We start from the raw sequence: 21079 nt of genomic DNA, 5'->3' as shown, positions 1-21079 counted from the left end.
AGCAAAGATTAAACATGTTTCGAAGGTTTTAGTATATAATGTTGTTATTTATATAGCTTCGCTTTTCGCCAACGAAAGACAGTTACTTATATTTTTAACATAACTAATTAACTAGGTATTTGTATTTAGTGCTGACAGTGTAATTTCATAACGATATTTAAAACTGATCTCATTTTGCCGCATTTAAGAGTAATTATTATCTATGGACTGTTCATTAAACAGCTATGGACTCGTGTTAATTTAGCACTGTTCTAAAAAAAATAGTTCATTTCAAATGGTAATACAGTTAACATAAATTAGGGTTACGTAAGGTTCAGTATATATTTATACTAAAATCTTGTATTCAATATGCACAATTATTACTAAGCTAGACAGGTATTATTATTTTTTTACTAAATAAGAATTTAAAAAACACTTCTAATATGCTTTTTTTTGTTTTCGTTTTTAGAGCAATTCCAAATGCAACCAGTAATAAAATTTGTAAGTACCTACGAACTTATTCATATATTAATATTTTAATTAGATTCCTTTCAATAAATTTGCAATGCAGGCCGGTATTTTGTTTTTTATAAAACCTCGGAAAGTTCGTATTGCTGTGCTTTGGTGAACCCATTCTAATTAGCATAGCATACAAAAAACAATGCAAGTACACACTTTTTTGTGCTTTATAGTGCTTGATATTTAAATATATTCTCCGGAACTGACAGAAATCAGTCCAAAGGGCATATTACTGAAATAAGTGATAAATGAAATGTCATATTTGATTCACATGACAGTGTTTGTTAAAACCTTTTTAAATATAATATATAGGTAGGAGGATTTCATCGCACGTGACATTGGCGAAATAATCTGTGCTCCTTTGGTACAAATAAAAGCAAAATTAAAAAATAATAATAATGGGTAGGAGGATGGAAGTGCCAATTGGTCATTAACGGTCACTACCTCCTATAAACATTTGTGCTTGGAAGTGCTTACATCATCAATACGTCACTAATGTTATGTCCCTCGTGCTACACAAGTAAAGTTACACTGGCTCACTCAGCCTTTAAACCAGGGTACAAGTTTTTCTGTTTGGCAGTTCAATATTTGTGTGCGCCATACATACTTAGGCGGGCTTGTACAAAGCTACTACCAAGTATTTAGCTTAATTTTTTTTTTTTTTTTTTTCATTTTATTTAGGGACTTTTATACTAATGTACATGCCAGCCCCATCGTAACCTAATTACATGAATTCTAATATATATCTAATCTATAAATAAACTAATCAAATGTGACTTATGAATTTGAACAATGCTATAGACTCTTTAATTTAGCTTAATTGAAGATAAACATTTTATTTGTTAAATAGATGTAGTAAGGAGTACACAAACAGAAGTATTAGAAGGAATTCGGTCCATTCATATAAAAGATGGCGTCACATGGCTTGTTATAATCGGACTGAGCGGTACGGCGCTGGCGTTCACTGTGCTGATCGTTAAATTTTTACTTCAAGTACAGAAGCATGTAAGTTAAAGTAATTATATTTTACGAGGTTCATTAAATTCCGTATTCTGACACACAAGTGCTATTGGTCATTCGTAGAGGCCTAGACTTCCAATGTAGTCGAAGGTATTGCCGATGTACTTCTCTTTATATAATATATTCAATTTCATTTTTGAAAATCAGTTTTATTTTAATAAATACGAGACAACATCATATACATTACTTTGATCCCACTGTAAATAGCTAAAGCACTTGTGTTATGGAAAGTCAGAAGTAATGATGGTACCACAAACACCTAGACCCAAGATGACATAGAAAACTTATGATAATCTCCATCCATCGGAATCGAACCCGGGACCTCATGGTATACCCATGAAAACCGGTGTACACGCCACTCGACCATGGAGGTCGTCAATCCAATCATAGCTTTGTGCTGAAATTATTGCAAATAGTAACCCCTTTCACCTACCAACGGGAATTCGCCAAATTACCTATAATCCTGTATACATGATCTAGAAAACTAGTTTGATAAATATATTTATCATTTCAGCACACAAGAAGATGAGTATCAAAAAGAAAGCCCAAGGACCGGCGGCATTTAACGCTCTAAGGGTGAATGGTCCCTTACACGGCGAAAACACATGCCTCGGGCGAAATTTTCGTTGCATTGTTATCTTTGGTATTACAATAACAGTTCTCGGATTATTGGTGACCATAACTATTCTATTATTTCGAGAATATGGTTGATCTTTCATGTATTACTTGATTTTTAAACAATTTTTTTGTATTCGTTTTAAAAGTAATGTCTTTGTTTTATTTTAAATATATATTTTGCTATTTTTATTTTATCTTATTTATGACAAACGTTTCCTCGTAACCTGTCTTAGATTATATTTCATAAATGGTTAAATGGGCTGAATACTTTTTTGAAACAACATGCTTCATGAAAAACCTTATTTGGTCCAGTAATGTACGTGAATTTTAATTTTTGGTTCATACCCAAGCTTTAGATGAAGATGACATTCTCAATAATTGACAAAATGCATACAAAACATTATTTTATTTAAATTGGCTAGGTTTTACAACTTAGTACCGTAGATTCCGTATTTAATAATCTTTTATATAACAAATGCATTTAAAAACTTTAGAACTATAAATAACATTTTATGTATTTCCTTTTGTTATGAAGCAAATTTTTAATAGCAACAAGTTAATCAAAAGTTCTTTGAAAATTAAACTTCAGTATAGTAAGGGCTTCCTAAGAGTACAGAGGTATAAGAGATAAGGAATAACAAACAAGGATTAAGGAATAGCGGAATCCAGCGATGGCAGCACCGTTAATCAATTCATAACTCAAAAATAAGGAATAAGAATAAATTTTTCGTCGCCTATGGGAATTTGTTTCTTATTTCATATAGCCAGCCAATCGCAGGGCATGCTAATAACAATTCTGTTATGTTTTTGACACTCATGCTTCGTGCAAACATAAGCTGCATGTATTCAACCTTTAATATTGTGTTTTGGTTGCTGTGCTATTCCTTATTCCTTATTTTTTCAATGGGCTTAATGATTTTAAATTTTGAAAGTCATAATTTTACATCATCTGTTTAGAAATGACTATGAGTATTTTTAATTAGGTATTTCGCTCCTACTTCAAAACTTAGTCCTTCTGTGTACTGAAATACTTATAAAACGTGTAGCAGTTTATAATTATTTAATATAATAATATAAGTTATGGTATGACTCAAAAAGCAAGAAACCATAGCAAAAACGATTAAAAATACAACGCTACAAATAACAATATGGCGTCGCAATCGTCAAACTAAAAAATTAAAAATGGCGTTGGCGTTCACATTGTGACAAGCAGAATACTATATTTGTGTGTGACATTGAAGAATTTATATAAATTAAAAAGGACTCGTTTACTTAATTAAGCGTTGTGAAGAGATCGGAGAACATTTGTGTGTGTTAGTGGATGGTATAGTGAAAGTTATTTAATAAATGTATTTATGATAATTATATGGCGTGGCGATGACGCAGTTTCTTCCACCAAATCTTCTTGCTCTATTTGCGGCACGGGATCCAATTCCCTATCTGCCGCCAGCTGCAAAACTTCCCCATGAGAAGAAACAAAAAGGCTACGATGGAGTCGGCGCTTTTCTCCATATTTTCGAGGTTAGTTAAAATGCCGTGCCGATAAGTTCATTATGCCGTATAATCGATTTTTGAATAAATAAATGTCGAATAGTACGTCAAAAATTACACTATTACTAAATATTTATTAAAAATCTCGATTAAAGATTCAAAATATTGTGTATGGATACATAAATAGTGCATTCATACTGATCCTTTTAAAAGTTAACGACGAGTCTGAATTATGCTCGCTTGCATGCATGAGTGTCAAAAACTTAATTATTTTATTGATGATAATTACTAATTTAAAAGTATTATTGCTTACATGAAAAGTAGAATATTGCAAGTAAATTTATAAGTTGTAATAAAAAAAACTATGTATTGTTACCATAGCACCCGTCTGAAACACCTCCACCTACACGAGTGGAGACAAGAGAAGAGAGACTTGAAAGACGAAGACGGGAGCGTGCTGAGCAGACGGCTTACAAATTGGAGCAAGAAATAGCATTATGGGATCCCACAACCAACACACCAGCCACAGGCGATCCATTCAAGACTTTGTTTGTTGCTAGGATAGTAAGTATATCACTACATAGTATAAAACAAAGTCCCTTATAATAATCGTCTGTCCTTATGTATACTTAGATCTTTCACTTACCCAGTGTAACAAGTTTGTATGTATTATTTGTTTATAAGAAATTCTCTTCAATCAGGCATTGAAGCAGTGTCATTGATTTGAAAAGATTTTTTTCTAAACATCCTTTAATTTAGAGAGCTATTGACATTGTCCTCTTCCTAACTGATTCCATTCGCCAACTATCACTCTGGTTGGATCATTGAATAATAATAAATGTATTTGCTTCCATGTATGTCTTACTATGTTATAGTGCCGAGGATTACTCCCAACATATAAATAAACAACTTTTACCAAATAATATTAGTATACATTACATGTTATCTCTTTCGCCCTGATTTCCTTAACAAGACATGTTATCTATGTAGAGGTTATAAAAGAATATCACTAATTACTAATACTACTAGTGTTGTACCTTAGGATCAAGCTCGCTTCCAATCACATTTTATCAAATTTAGTCTGTGGTTTGGTCGTGAAAAAGCAAGAGACAGGCATACCTGAGTTACTTTCGCATTTATAATGGTAGTAAATTGAGCTTTTAGCTTTTTTATATCTGTATAGATAGATATAACATCTTAATTACTAAGTCAGGTGATGTGTTGACAATGTTAGGGGTATCTGAAAAGTCAGCGATAGTTATTGAGATTAAAGCCAATTTATCTTCTCTAAAACTTGAACTATAAGTCTTTAATGTTTTTTTTTATTTACAGAACTATGACACATCCGAATCCAAGCTTCGGAGAGAGTTTGAAGGTTACGGAGTAATAAAGAAAGTATGTATCAATTTATCAGTCATTATCTCTGTACATTTATTTATAAAAAGTCAGTCACTTGGCCCTATTAGAATTTAAACTGTGAAACAATCAAGTGGTTTTATAGTGTCTTATAATTCATTAATTGACTAGTTTAAGATTAACAGTAAACGCCATGACAGATATCCGGCTTGAAGGACCAACTTTTGAAATTCCCCTATTTTGTTCCAGATTCATATGATATATAATAAAGACAATGGAAAACCGAGAGGATATGCTTTCATTGAGTATGAACATGAGAGAGACATGCACTGTAAGTTGATCGGTTAATATTTAACTCGCAAACATAACAAGAGAAGAAATATCGTTGGTATTTTAACTATTTTTATGTACTAGATTCCACTCGGGTATCGGTAGAGGTTAGTTATGTCCTTCTGTACCCCTGACTATGTATATGGAAGTATTCAAATTGATTGGTTGAATAATTGACGATTGAATAACTACCAGCGATACTTCTTTGTTGATCTCTATCAATTGATATTGTTCATATTTGTGAGTCTCCATCATAAATATGTCGAGTCGTAATATATTTAGATATTTATAACGAAGAATTCTCCCCCGGCTCCCCGGCAGTTCGAATATAAATACAAATATGTTCGATGTATGTGAAAAGTTATAATACCATTCAATTTATTAAATCTAAATCAAAATAAACTTTATTCAAATGGGCTTTTACAAGCACTTTTGAATCGTCATTTTACAATCAAGTGAAGCTACCACCGGTTCGGGAAAATTAGATTCTACCGAGAAGAACCGGCAAGAAACTCAGTAGTTACTCTTTTTCAACATTTAAAAAAAATACATGTCATGTCATGTTAGTTCAATACAATTATTTAAATTAATATATTAACGTTAATTTATATAAATTTAGCTTTGTTCGTTCCGTTTGATTTGTATTTAGTTCTTTAGAGAGGGATTTTCTTACAAGTAATTTTGTATCGTCATATTATCGGTATAGTATCGGTAGTTATTCTTGTCCACGATTTTAATTACAATATACAGTAAAATCTTTATATATCCTGTGTGAAAAAAATACAAAATCCACGCTTCTTTTATCATCTCGGGAAGGGATTGAACATTAAGTTATATATACTAACTGTAACATTATGAACTATCGAAATTGTTCTGACGAGATAGATTGTTATCTAACGAATATTGTAATCTTACGGTGACATATACACATAAGTCGTTAAGCTAAACGTAGCTTAACATACAGATGTCTTAGCTATGCTAAGATCAATGTATTGCACTCTTACTTATTGTGTCCAATATCCTCAATATTGGACTCATTAGGATGTAGTAATCTGTTACATTTTTTTTAAAATAATATACTTGAGAGACATATAGTTAACAAACCGCCCCTGGGTTTGGAAACTTCATTATAATCATTACATAGTCGCTTACTGTTGTCTGTCATTATGTAAACATTATATATAGGAGGGTTGTTGTAGATATTAGCGATAAAAGCTACACTATGTGCTACATGTGCTATTCCAGACTAGAATCTATCTCTGTCAATATTTAACAAACATTAAATTTTTTATCGGCCTGTCTTTCTGTTTGTTCTGACTAATCTCTGCAACGGTTGGACCGATTTTGACAGGACTTTTACGGGCAGATAACTGATATAATAGGGAGTAACTCAGGTTTCTCTTTTTACTGTATTCGATTTTATATAAACTAATTTTTTGTTATTGTTTTAAAGCCAAAGTTTTTAAATCTATATTAATGATTCTGTTTTTTTTTTCATATATTATTATTATTACACAGTATAAAACATAGTCGCTTACCGCTGTCTGTACCTATGTATGCTTAGATCTTTAAAATTATCCAACGGATTTCGAGAGGAAGGTTTTTGTATATAATACATGTACAATATACTAAAGAACGTTTCTTTAGTATATTGTATACTAAAGAAACGTTGACAATTTTAGAAGTTTCTAATGTGATGTCGTATACAAACAAATTCTGTAGTATATTTGGCGGGTCGCTTGTATAATATAAAACGAAAGTAACTACATTCGCTTTTTTTAACTTTAAGTTGTCGTTGAAATTTGTGCTCGTGATTGGAAGCATCTTCGACTACCCCAAGGCCGCTTTGTGAATTAAAAACTAATTAGACATTTCAAAGGGGCGAAGGGAGATAACAGTCTTTCCAGCAGTTTGAATTCGGATTTAACTATCTAAATATATTATGACATATTTTTTATACAGTATATTTTTTTAACAAAGTTAGGTTTACATAAACTGCTTGGATGGTTTTTTTTTTTTTTTTTTAATTAAAATTCACATGTTTTATTTTAACAGTAAATAATATTTGTTATTTTTATTTCAATAAAGTGGTTTGGATAGGGTACAGTCTGCAAAACAAAGTTGAGTTCATTGTAGTCTTATATGTTTATATAATGGTACCACTCACTCGGCTAACAGCAGATTTTTAATTGTGTGTGCATCAGGAAAATATTCTCGCCAAATAAAATAAAATTTATGACGTTTTAAAAACTCAACTAACGTATTCTATAAATATCGAACATATAACTTAGGTATATTTAAATAAGAAACAAATATTATTTCGTATACTCTAACGCTACTAGAATTATATTACAATAACCAGTAACGAATTATAAAATAACGTTATTTTTTGTATAAAACCCTCCGAGCAGTTTGTGACAACGCGCCCACGTACGTAAGTCGGTTGAATAGTATGTACTGTGATTAATAAGTGGCTTTTTCTATTCACACCACAGACCCAGCCGTATTGACACAACACAATGTCGAGATAACCGGCGTTATAGTATAGGTTTGTATGTGGTAAGATTCGATACCAGCATACAAGAATATATACCGGAAATAGTTTATTGAGATTTTAAGATATATGAATGTTTAACATAACGAGTAACGATGATAATTTTTAACGAGTAACGAAATAACGTTACGAAAAATAACCGTTATAAAGGAAATAACGTTGCTATATTTTTTTGCGATAACTTTTTTTAAGTGTGACAAGTGTTGGATTATAAAACTTCACTCGTAAGATAAGTATGGAAGTTTATTTAGACATTTATTTTCTCAGATAAAAGTTAAAGTCGTTTTTTTTTTTTTAAATTTGGAATATTAAGTTTTTTTTTTTCTAAATATGCGCAAGGAACGTAAGTAAAGCGCACCAGGTAATGGTAATGTTAACGCCGCGTCGCTTCGCTGCGATTTAAAAAGTATATATATGTAAGTAAAATATTTTGAGAAGTATATATAATTCGGAATATGAAGTGATCGCTGATGGTAGGTATATAGTCATGTCAAATCACGTCTCGGCTCGGTCGGTAGGTATCACAGTAGGTATATGTGTAAATGTCGTGAAATTGTTTTTTTTTTGTTGAAAGAATAAAAAAAAAACTCTTTCCACTTTTTTAAATGTTGTCAAATAGAACGTTTGATGTTGCTCGTTTCGCATTCAATATCAGCAACGTTGAATGTTTATGGATTTACATGGATTTATTTTGAAATTGATCTAAATTATTAACTCGTATTCGTGTGTCCATGTAGATCTATACATAACTGTTTAGAAATATTCCGCGCGGGCGACGTTTGTTCAAAAAAGTAGATACATACAGATATATAAAATCCAAACCCCTCCCCCCCTTTCCGCCTTAAAGACATTCAAAAACGTTTCAGTATTTGAAAATGGAATCAATATTCAATATACGAGAATTGTTGACGTTTTGAAATGTTTATCCCCTCCACTCTGCAGTCGCTAATTCCTAAATACGAATGAAATGAATGTCGCTCGTTCGGAAGCAAGTCGGTCGAGTGTTACATGGTCTCGTGCGATGTGTTCCAGCCGCGTACAAGCACGCCGACGGCAAGAAGATCGACGGGAAGCGGGTGTTGGTCGACGTCGAACGAGCGAGGACGGTCAAGGGATGGCTGCCTCGGAGACTCGGTGAGATACTTAGTTATTGATAGCCCAATAAACACTACCACCGGTTCGAAAAAGGTACAGTACAGTAACACTCTTTCCTGAGAAGTCCCGGTGAAGGAAACTCAGCGGGTCTCTTTCTTTTTGTCAAAATGGTTATATACAATTATTGAATCTATATTAATATTGTTAATGTTAAAGAAACTTTGTCTGTCTGTCGCGTTTTTACGACGAAAACGATGAACCGATTTTGATGATTTTAATATGAAGAAAACTTGAACTTCAAGGAAATACATAGACACATGAAATGCGTGCGAAGTTTCAGGAGACAACTAGTATGTAATACAGAGTAGGAATTGGTTCGTTGTGCATGTATGTGAGTGTATAGAAAGAAAGAAATACTTGGTGGTAGGGCTTTGTGCGAGCCCGTCTGGGTCGGTACCACCCACTCATCAGTTATTCTACCGCCAAATAACAGTACTCAGTATTGTTGTGTTCCGGTTTGAAGGGTGAGCGAGCCAGTGTAACTACAGGCACAAGGGGCATAACATCTTAGTTCCCAAGGTTAGTGGCGCAGTGACGATGTAAGGAATAGTTAATATTTCTCACAGCGTCATTGTCTATAGGTGATGGTGACCACTTACCATCAGGTGGCCCATAAGCTCGTCCGCCTAGCTATACAATAAAAAAATGCTTGAAGCAGGAAGTGTGTACATTTCCGTGTTCTGGAAAGAGCAAGTTGCCGTTGGCTTTGCATGTATACAATTTCTAGTCCATCAGCTGATTAGAGTGAGGAAGAAGGGGGTACACGTAAATTTGTACCCACTCTGTAATATGTGATGCATAGTTTGTTGGTGTCATTAATACGGACATTACATTGACTCCTCTATATTATATCCATGGAAACGAAACACAACTATAACCATTCACCACCGCTGTACAAAGTCCTACAAACTGGTGCAGGTGATGTGACCGTTCCTTGCGGTCTAGGTGGCCCATATGCTCGTCCGCCAACCTATACCATAAAAAAAAAAAGAAAGAAAGAAAGTAAGTATGGTGCTGTGTCGCGCAGGCGGCGGGCTGGGCGGCACGCGGCGCGGCGGCGCTGACGTCAACATCAAGCACTCGGGCCGCGAGGACAACGAGCGCGAGCGCGAGCGCTACCGCCTCGAGCAGCGCGAGCGCGACCGCGACGAGCGACGCGAACGCGACCGTGAGTGCCGCTACACACATATAGTACGACACAACTTAGATGTAAAGTAAAGTAACAGCCTGTAAATTTCCCACTGCTGGGCTAATGGCCTCCTCTCTCATTTAGGAGAGGGCTTGGAACATATTCCACCACGCTGTTCCAATGCGTGTTGGTGGAATGCACATGTGTCAGAATTTCAATGAAATTAGACACATGCAGGTTTCCTCACGATGTTTTCCTTCACCGCTGAACACGAGATGAATTATAAACACAAATTAAGCACATATATACAGTGGTGCTTGCCTGGGTTTGAACCCGAAATCATCGGTTAAGATGCACGAGTTCTAACCACTGGGCCATCTCGGTCCATTTGTCAACTTAGATGTCGCATCGGTAAAATTCGTAAAACCGACCGCATCCGAATTGAGTACGCTATCCCGAATTATCAATATTTATTTCACATGCGAATATGATCTTTGCACAAACGTAATAAATTGTAATATCATATGACTTAATATATACGTCAATTTGGCGTGTCGATTTACATACAATTGTTTTTTCTGACCCGTGAATCTATAGCGACGAATAGCGTCGAATGGCGCGATAGGGAGCTATTTCTATTGGTCGTGTAAATCGGTAGTAATCGGTTTTATTTTCATTCCATTGCATTTTCCGATGCTACATCTAATTTGTGTCGTACTATATATATATTATGATCTACTATTCACAAAAATACTATTAACAAACAAACACAATTATATTTAATAAAAATAACAACAGCATAAAACAATACTTTAAATTCAATACTTTAATTTCGTTCAACAATATGTTACCACCATACACAAAAACATCGTTAGATTACAATCTAACTCGTGACATTATATACTGTCCAAATATTGTGAACCGTTGAATATGATTACAACTTAGATTATAATCTATCTCGCAAACACATACAATTTCAATATAAGATTTTAAATGGTTATTTTTATTATTAGTTATTAATTTCGGGATATATATGTTTTTTTATTTTTGTTCGGTGGAGCTCGATATTTCGACGACGAATGTCTCGTTCATGAGACTCGTGTAAAAATCCCGAAATTAATAACTTTAATAACAATTTCAATAGTTCGTTAGGTTAGAGTTTTTATAATTTAAGTGAAATTTACTTGAGTAGATTATAATCTATGGAAAAGTAATGAGTTAAATTATAAACAGTATGTTACTGTTCACAATCTTTAGACAGTTCACAATCTCGCGAGATAGTTTATAATCTAACGGTATTTACAATTTTACATTGACATTCTATAGTACATCATCCTGACTGACGCAAGCTTTATATGCCGTAATTAAGGCTTCGTTGGTTTTTTTTATGTTATAGGTTGGCGAACGAGCGTTTGGGCCACCTGATGGTAAGTGGTCACTGTCACCCATAGACAAAGAAGCTGGCTGTAAGAAATATTAACAATTCCTTACATCGACAATGCGTCACCAACCTTGAGAACTAAGATGTTATTTCCCTTGTGCCTGTAATTTTTGATTCTTTATTAATATTTTTGTTAACAGTTCACGAGAAATACTATACCACCTTATATACACTGATATTACTATTACAGTAACAAATCTAACACAATCAACAAATAAACAGATTTTCAACAAATACATGCTATAATAATGCCTTTAATAATCAACACTTGACAAAGTATTACAATTATGTAAGTCTGTCTATCTGTCTGTCTGTTACCTAAACGCGTCAAAACCACTGATTAACAAAAAGCAGTCAGTATTAACTATGTATGTACTTTGAAGGCGGTCGACGTCGCAGTCGATCTCGTTCCCGGCGACGTTCCGCGTCTCGCTCGCGCAGACGGGAACGCGAGAGGGAGAAGCGAGACGACGATACCGAGAGGTGAGTCATATATAACTTGGTAGTAGGACTTTTGAACCTACTGTTAAAAATACATTGGTAGAAAAAGCATACTATTCGATACAAGATTTTGTAGATGATAAAAAAGCGTGGAGTTAATACCTGTTGACTTCCAAGCAGGATACATTAATTGAAATAATTGTATTTAATTAACATGACGTTGTATTTTTTAAATGTTAAAAAAGAGTAACTACTGAGTTTCTGGCCGGTTCTTCTCGGTAGAATCTACTTTCCGAACCGGTGGTAGCTTCACTTAATTGTAAAATGACTATTCAAAAGTGCTTGTAAAAGCCTACTTGAATAAAGTTTATTTTGATTTTGATTTTACTGTTAGACTCCTCGAGGAGAAATGTAGTATAAAGGCTCGCGCAAACTATAGCAGCGAAGGGCCTCAACGCATCGTTTTCCAAAATTGCGCCAAAGCATATAGCAGGAATATCGGGCCGCAACCCAATATCTTATAATCAGTCAGGTTTTGGCAATCCAAGAAGATGGATGGTTCTTGTTGATGATGCGGTTTCTGTTTGGTAATTCACGAACAGAATTCATTCAGCCGTCTACTAGTTAAGTCTGCTAACGCACACTGAGACGGGCCGCATTGCAACAACAACACTATACAACGAAAATACGCCTGGCTAGATGCGGCCCATTGCGGCCAGCCTGCGGTGTGCGATAGCCCATACAAAATGTATGAAACTGATTCAGGAGAATTTTTGTTATGTGTGCGCCTATCTTAAGAAGTGTATAGTAAAAAGTAAAGTAACAGCCTGTAAATTTCCCACTGCTGGGCTAAAGGCTTCCTCTCCCTTTTTGAGGAGAGGGCTTGGAACATATTCCACCACGCTGCTCCAATGCGGGTTGGTGGAATACACATGTGGCAGAATTTCTATGAAATTTGTCACATGCAGGTTTCCTCACGATGTTTTCCTTCACCGCAAAGCACGAGATGAATTATAAAGACAAATTAAGCACATGAAACAGCGGTGCTTGCCTGGGTTTGAACCCGCAATCATCGGTTAAGATGCACGTGTTCTAACCACTGGGCCATCTCGGCTCTGTGTATAGTGTATTTCTATTAAATATGAAATAACTCGTTGCATTGAATCGCGTGTGCCCGCAGACGTCGGCGGCGGTCGCGCTCGCGTTCGGAGCGCCGCCGTGAGCGCCGTGACCGTGACAAGGACCGGGACAAGGAGCGGGATAAGGACCGGGACAAGGACCGGGATAAGAGGCGGCGGCGCGACAAGGAGCGGAAGGAGCCAAAGGTCAAACCCGAGGACATCAAGATCAAGGAGGAGCCGCAGGACGGTGAGTTATCTACATTTATATCAAGCAATTTTCGTAGGAGAAAGGGGGGGGGGGCAGGTTTCATGAAACAACTAAAATCTGTTCTTACATACATATATAATTGTAATTGTATGACTGTATTTTGAATGTTGAAAAAGAATATCTACTGAGTTTCTTGCTATTTTCCGAACCGTATAGTGGTGATAAATATACTTCACTTGATATAGTTGTTAGATGACGATTCAAAAGTGCTTGTAAACGCCTATTTGAATAAAGTATATCTGGGGCCACGGCAGTGCCTCGCCCAAGTCTCGAGCAAAACGGGCACGCCCGTACCATCTTTTGTCGAAGCGATTCGCCGTTCAAACAGCCGTTTGACAAGTCACTATAATTATAATATAAAGAAAACTATTGATACAATTACTAAATGTTCATTCATAACTACAAAATAATTTGAATAGGACTTGGCTTGTATGAGATCTCAAAACTTTTTACGATAGAAAAACTACGTCGAGAGACTAGGCATTTTTTTACATTTAATGTTTTTGGTGGGATTTTGATTTATTTCTGGTCTGATTAGATAAGTAAAGTTGATTCAGGCCTTTTAGTTTCCGGATATTTGTGGATTAAAAAGTGAGTTTACCTCCCTTTTTACGAGTATGTATTACAATTCACAGATTATCCAGAGTTCAGCCTGCCGGCCCTCGACGTCCAGATCAAACAGGAGCCGAGCGAGGATGAAAATAAATATAATCCTGAAGACGCCAACGGGGACGATTATAACTATTAGACTACGCACACACAAACACAAGTGCCCGGTAGCTTCTCCCGCCGCGCTAGGTAACATCCACTTGAAATCGGTCCAACTGCTAACGTTATTTTTTTTTCTTGTTTTGCCAACCGTACTTTTGTAGTGTTTTACGTAACGTGTGTGTTACGTTTGACTTAGTTTAAATAGCCGACATGGATATAGTACGACACAACTTAGATGTAGCATCGGCAAAATCCGCAAAACCGATGACATACGATTATGTACGCTATCCCAAATTATCGATATTTATTTCTTATGTGATCTTTACGCAAACGTAACAACTTGTAATATCATATGACCTAATATATTCGTCAATTTGACACTTCGATTTACACGCACTCGCTGTCTCGGGTTGAACTGACTCGAGAATCTATAGCGACGAATAGCGTCGAATGGCGCGTTAGGGAGCTGTTTCTATTGGTTGTATAAATGGGCATTAATCGGTTTTATTGAATATGCCGATGCTACATCTAAGTTGTGTCGTACTATACACCGAGCTGATCGTCCTATAATAACGCACGCATTCACACATTCATAAATGTATACAGTCACACATACACACACATAACAATTAGATTAAACCCTTCTTGGTGATAGATCTCTTTTCAAATTTCGTTCAGGATTAATATATAAATATGTAAATATTTCATTCGGCGAAAACTATGTTTTGTTTAATCGAATATCATCCCTTATTTCGTAATCTCTAATGTAACTTGTAGAAAGAGACGGAGCGATACGGAAAGGCGATACTATTCTAACACTGTTACAAAGTAAATATGGGATCGGCTCATATGCTGACCGTTTTAAACGTGTACAGTCAACACAAACATTTGCCTTATTTCCTTGACATGTTGACAAACACGTGCTTGCTTACCGACATATTTTACGTCATAAAACGTCGTTTCCAATATTTATAGTTATAGTTTCAAAGGGAATTCACAGTATGATATAGTATATGTGATATGTAAGAAGGAGGCGATATTAGTCGGTTGAGAAATAGTGGTTTTTTTTATAAACATACGACTGCACTTATAAATGTTTGACTCCTCAATGGCATTTATAAATAAAGCCGTATGTGTTCGAAGCAATAAACACACGTCTTTCCTTGGTTGTGTTGTATACGAATTGATTTATAATTATAGCAGAGACAGCCAAGTGGATTACACTTGATACGTGCTGAAGGTTATACCTTCAAATCTAGCAAGTATCAAATTTAATTTGCTTTTGTAATTGGTTGGATCCAGTACTACATATATATGAGTTTTTGTGAATGTAAGATTTTTATCCGAGGCATGCAGGTTACCTCACAATGTTCTGTAATGGATTCAACTTTGAATGAAGTCACTCAGCTTACAGACATTTATTTGCTATTCTTTTCTTTCTTTAATATAGCTATCCCTCTTTAAGGCTATACGTTAGAAAGAGATTTGTATACAACACAATTGATTCATTTTGTAAGATGAACTTTTAGTTCTTAATTTTAAAATGTCCTGTGTTCTAGATAAGGCGATAAAGATTAATAATATATAATGCATTTTTATTTCTATTCTTCACCAACCCTAGGAAATAAATAAATATTGGACAACATCACATACATTACTCTGATTCCAATGTGAGTAACTAAAGCACTTATGGGCACTTTACTTGGTGGTAGGGCTTTGTGCAAGACCGGCTGGATAGGTACCACCAACCACCATTAGTTATTCTACCGCCAAATACAGTACTCAGTATTGTTGTGTTCCGGTTGGAAGGGTGAGTGAGCCAGTGTAACTACAGGCGCAAGGGACATAACATCTCAGTTCCCAAGGTCGGTGGCACATTGACGACGTGAGGAATAGTTAATATTTCTTACAGCGTCATTGTCTACGGGTGATGGTGACCACTTACGATCAGGTGGCCCATATGCTCGTCCTCCAACCTATACCATTAAAAAAAATGGAAAATCAGAAGTAACGAAGGTATCACAAAAACCCAGACCCAAGACAACATAAAAAACTAATAAATTTTCTACATAGATTCGGCTGTGAATCGAACCCGAGCCCTCGGAGTGGCGTACCCATGAAAACCGGTGTACCACTCGAACACGTTGGTCGTCAAACAGTTAACACTAGATTTTAATAATAATCTCTTGTCAAAGGTGTAAAGTTATAATGCAATAAATAAAAATTTTAACAAAAAGAAAAACCGACTTCAAACAAAACACTATTTTAAAACAAATGAATATGCACGAAAAAGTAATAAAAATAATTGCGTATTCAACATATTTTTTAGAGTCTTCCTAAGTTAAATGAAATGAAAAATATTAGACTACTTAAAAGTCGATTAACGATTATATCATGTAGTTATAGTTATTGGTATGTATTTATATGGAAGTATATATTTTATAATAAAAAAAGAATTATCAAAATTGGTTATCGTGATTTTCAGTTATTCACCTATTTGTCGCGCATATACATAATGCAAATTTAAGACTTATGTCGTTTTCATATGGATACCATCATCGGAAAAAAATAAAAAAAAAATGGGACCCCACGGGAAGCACTACCTTTCAAACAAAAAAAAAATTATCAAAATCGGTCCACCCAGTGCAAAGTTATGAGGTAACAAACATAAAAAAAATACAGACGAATTGATAACCTCCTCCTTTTGGAAGTCGGTTGAATACTAAATAATTCTATTAAAAACGCTTAGGAAATAGTCCATTACATACTATTTTCTTTTTGAATCAAGGCACTAAATTAAAAAAGGCAGTTAAACACTAAATACAGGAGCGATGTCTTCAAAGTACTGAAATCGCGATAATCCCCTCTGAAAGTAAAAAAATATCGCACGCAGATTTTTCATTTTTACAACTGACTTGTCGCCTTTAAGTAAACGATACAATAAAACTATTCGACTAATCTGAAAACATTCTTTTGTTTACAAATTCAAAAAATTAAAAATGCCAATTTTTTTATAAATCGCGGAATATCAGCGAACGACGAGACTTAAAAATCAGCCCTCGTTATAAAGAAGATATCTTTGGCGACAAGGGTAACCGACCCAACGCCTCCAGCGACCCTAGCATGTGATACTTGAGCTCCAAAAAAGGACATAGGCATTTTTTGCCTGACACATGACAAAAGTAACAGCCTGTAAATTTCCCACTGCTGGGCTAATAGCCTCCTCTCTCATTAAGGAGAGGGTCTGTAACATATTCCACCACGCTGTTCCAATGCGGCTTGGCGGAATGCACACGTGCCAGAATCTCAATGAAATTCATCACGATGTTTTCCTTCACCGCCGAGCACGATATGAACACAAATTAAGAACATATATATATAGTGTTGCTTGTCTGGTTTGAACCCAAAATCATCGGTTAAGATGCACGTGTTCTAACCACTGGGCCATCTCGGCCACACATGACAGCCAAAACCCTAAAACGCAGCAGCAGCGGGCGACTAATAGCTACGAATATAGGAAAATAAAACGACACAAAGTATTTGCTCAGTATTTATTCTTGAAAACAGAATTCCTGGTACCGCAGCCCGTCGATTCGGTTTTCATCAATGACGTCACAAACGGACACGAAATCTTCTCTACTTCTGTACTTGAAGAAAACTTTCTCAGACTCCCATTTGGACGCGAACTGCTCGTCCGCGAAGAACGGTTCCTCCGTCTGGATGTCCAACGTGTTACTTTGGAATGGTAACACTAATCTAGAAAATTACCGACTAAAATAAATTATTCCAACTATTTGAGCAACACTAAATCCGCCCCGGATTGAGTAAATTTTGATAGTCTTATGTTTGTGCAGACAACTATAATCTGCTTAATTTTTTATATGGTATAAGTTGGCGGACGAACATATGGGCCACCTGATCGTAAGTGGTCACCATCACCCATATACAATGACGCTGTAAGAAATATTAACTATTTCTTACATTGTCAATGTGCCACCAGCCTTAGAACTAAGATGTTATGTCACTTGTGCCTGTAGTTACACTGGCTCACTCACCCTTCCAACGGAACACAACAATACTGAGTACTGTTATTTGGCGGTATAATAACTGATGAGTGGGTGGTACCTACCCAGACGGGCTTGCACAAAGCCCTACCACCATTCGCATAGAAATTTAGAATTACATTAGAAATTCTTCATTCGCATAGGAACACATTGTTATAATAGGCTTCTTGACTGTTTTTAAGAATCCATTTATATTATTTAGTAGCGGTTAAGGAACCCAGTAAAAGTTATTTATTTTTTAATTCTAGTACATATGTACGGACAAAATATCAAATTAAAAATTTTACGAGCGCGCGAAAATGGTACTTTGAAAATATGGCGCTGCAATGCGGTTAGTGACGTAACTTGCCTGTGACAGATATTCCACTTACAATATTCAAAGGGTACAATGGGCGGATTTATGGCTCCATACCCATCTCTTCCAGACAACCAAATCTGAGAGATTTTTCAAAGCCATCGGGGTAGGTGGTGCAGTCATGAACTATGATGACAGACAACAATTAATAATTACCTAGTAGCGTGTAGGAACATTCTATGTGGCGCGGTATCAGCCCTGTTGCTGTATGTGTAGTCGCCGAGGATCGTGTGACCAATCGTCATGCAGTGCACCCGCAGCTGGTGAGAGCGACCTGGACCGGAAACCAGGGTACATCGATGAGAGTCGATATACGATAAAATACGACCAAATCGGAAAGAGCTTAACGTCTCTATAGTCTATTCCAACCGTAACAGAAAAAAAGGCAAAAAATCATTTGACAGCAAAATGACGTCACATCGATCGAGGTCTTGATTAATCTATGATATCTTTAATAAGGATTTGTTGAAAAATGCCATTATAAATGGCGAAATATTGAAAGTAAAATTAAAGTGGAAGTAAGTGGTTAAGTGCAATAGTGTTGTATATAAATAAAGATATATTAATCATCAATAAACTAATGCACAATATACTTGAATTAGCCAATCGAATCGAATTAGGAAATCCTTATACCGAAGGTTTGTTTATCTTTGTTCTATCTCCGATGGGAAAAGACTATACGTAATTTTCGAAACACGGGCAGTTACACGGTATTTTTCTACAGAAAAACTCAATAAGATACGATAGATAAGGAGATGTCAAGTTATAACAAAACGGCGGCGCCAGTGTGATGATCTGACCTGTGATGGGTTTGAGCAGCACCACGCTGGCGGGCTCCCCGCAATAGGTGCCCGACTCCAGTGTCAGGACGCGCGTGTGCGCCGCGCGCGCTGGACACGTGGGCGACGCCGCGCGCACCGCTCGCATCCGGTGCGCGCCCTCCTCCGACGGATCTACTCCTTCAGGATGAAGGCAATACTATTTTTATTTCTTTCTGGTTTTTGAGATTCTTGATACTTTGCAAATAAGCCTGTTAACGTCATTTCTATTGTGAAATAGATCACAGTGGTTAGGAAATCAGTCTTAGATACATGTCATTCATTGCTTCTATTCTGACATTATTTTTTGAGTTCACAATATTTCGACAGTTTACAATCTAATTAAATAGATTGTCATCTAACGAATTTTGTAATCTCACGGTGACGTGTCCAAGCCTTAATACTCACCGATTGCGTATTTAATATCCGCCACCTCAAACGGTGGATGCCGTCGTAAGACAGCCATGTAATATTTCCTCGTCAGCCTCTTCTCGAACAGCCTGCCTACTCTGGCTGCAGCCTTTTTATTCTTGGCTATACAAAGAACACCGCTGGTCGAGTAATCAAGACGCTGGACGAAATGTAAAGGATTCACAGATGTTGATAGATGGGAGTCGTGCGATGCGATGCGGCAAGCTACTGTGTTCTGGAAATACAAAATAAATATTTTATTTCATAGAGGATGGAAGAATTAACGGAAACATCTACTAGTTATCGCCTATAAGAATCTTCGGTCATTAATTTTTTTACAGAAGCTCCAAAGTTTGTTGCGCATTCAAACAAACATGTTGTGTCATAATTACATTCAGAATGAGTGAAACCCTCCGAAAGCCCCTTTGAACCGGAACAAAAAATAACTAAGTCTTACTGTTTGACGCGTAGAATAGGTGATAGGAGGTATCTATCCAGACTTACTAGCAAGTAAGAATTAAAAATGTAATAACTACCTACTGTACACGCTTTACATAAAATCGATTTTATTGAATTATAAACTCAATTTGATCACTTGATTAGGTCTGCTTCATGTTTAGCAGAAACTCGTTTAAAGTAATTAAAACATAGTCTGTGGAATTATATAACTATAAAGGCAATAAGACTGGTGTCCAGATATGCAAAAAAAAAACAATGTCAACGTCAAGCTGCTAGCAATAACAAAAATATAACCTAAAATTTATTTGTTTGATCTTCAGAAACTTAAAAGGATGCTTACCTTTTCACTCTCATCGTTTGAATTAATGAACATATCATATGGTTTATTGACAATAACATAATCGTCATCTTCGTGTAATTTTGTGACGGCCATGTTGATTGCTCACAAATCCAAATAATGAAAGATGTTAAAAATGTAAAAAGGTTGAACTCTTGGGATTTAACTGTTCAATTTTTATGCTTGTTACGAAGTGTGATACCCTTGGACATAAATGCAAAAGGAGAGTTTGAAACGCCGCCTGGATAGTTCTATCAAGAGTGGCGTTTAGTAATTCCTCCAAATGCATTTTGTCCTGGGCTTTATAATAAATTTTTAAATATTTTACATTTATATAGATTTTTCTTCTCGCAATTCTTCCAAAACTATCGAGAGACGTTTTCTTTTTTTTAATAACAAAAAAAATTAGTTTCAAAAAAGTTGCTATATATTTTTGCCTACAAAGGTCAATACAAAAATTAAAATGTTGGTAGGCTTTGTTAGTTGAGGTTAGTTAATTTGT

General features: G+C 35.7%; 2 protein-coding genes across 2 annotated transcripts; one reads left to right on the top strand and one right to left on the bottom strand.

The window, feature by feature from the left end:
• The first annotated feature begins 3315 nt into the window (after nt 1-3315).
• LOC124542150 (U1 small nuclear ribonucleoprotein 70 kDa) lies at nt 3316-14540 on the top strand. Its single transcript, XM_047120086.1, has 9 exons — nt 3316-3657; nt 4009-4191; nt 4960-5022; nt 5233-5314; nt 8900-9001; nt 10050-10190; nt 11976-12075; nt 13214-13401; nt 14058-14540. The coding sequence occupies exons 1-9, from the start codon at nt 3514-3516 to the stop codon at nt 14168-14170; spliced, it is 1116 nt and encodes a 371-aa protein (XP_046976042.1). The 5' UTR covers nt 3316-3513; the 3' UTR covers nt 14171-14540.
• Nucleotides 14541-17669: 3129 nt separating this feature from the next.
• LOC124542281 (RNA pseudouridylate synthase domain-containing protein 1-like) lies at nt 17670-21025 on the bottom strand. The gene is made up of 5 exons (XM_047120244.1): nt 20581-21025; nt 19779-20016; nt 19353-19511; nt 18709-18826; nt 17670-17889 (listed from the first exon to the last, which is right to left on the bottom strand). Exons 1-5 carry the CDS (start codon nt 20671-20673, stop codon nt 17685-17687), a joined length of 813 nt encoding a protein of 270 aa, XP_046976200.1. The 5' UTR covers nt 20674-21025; the 3' UTR covers nt 17670-17684.
• Between the last annotated feature and the right edge of the window lie 54 nt (nt 21026-21079).

Source organism: Vanessa cardui, chromosome 30 (assembly GCF_905220365.1).
Source record: "Vanessa cardui chromosome 30, ilVanCard2.1, whole genome shotgun sequence".
In the NCBI taxonomy this organism is placed as follows: domain Eukaryota; kingdom Metazoa; phylum Arthropoda; class Insecta; order Lepidoptera; family Nymphalidae; genus Vanessa; species Vanessa cardui.
The sequence above is the reverse complement of the archived record's forward strand: the minus strand, read 5'-3'. Positions and strand labels throughout refer to the sequence as shown.

Coding starts and splice junctions, on each gene's coding strand:
- LOC124542150 (XM_047120086.1), top strand. CDS start 3,514: ATGACGCAGTTTCTTCCACCAAATCTTCTTGCTCTATTTGCGGCACGG. Junction 5,023..5,232: donor GTTACGGAGTAATAAAGAAA/GTATGTATCAAT, acceptor ATTTTGTTCCAG/ATTCATATGATATATAATAA. Junction 12,076..13,213: donor CGAGACGACGATACCGAGAG/GTGAGTCATATA, acceptor GTGTGCCCGCAG/ACGTCGGCGGCGGTCGCGCT.
- LOC124542281 (XM_047120244.1), bottom strand. CDS start 20,673: ATGGCCGTCACAAAATTACACGAAGATGACGATTATGTTATTGTCAAT. Junction 20,017..20,580: donor CAAACGATGAGAGTGAAAAG/GTAAGCATCCTT, acceptor TTGTATTTCCAG/AACACAGTAGCTTGCCGCAT. Junction 17,890..18,708: donor ATGTTCCTACACGCTACTAG/GTAATTATTAAT, acceptor GTAATTTTCTAG/ATTAGTGTTACCATTCCAAA.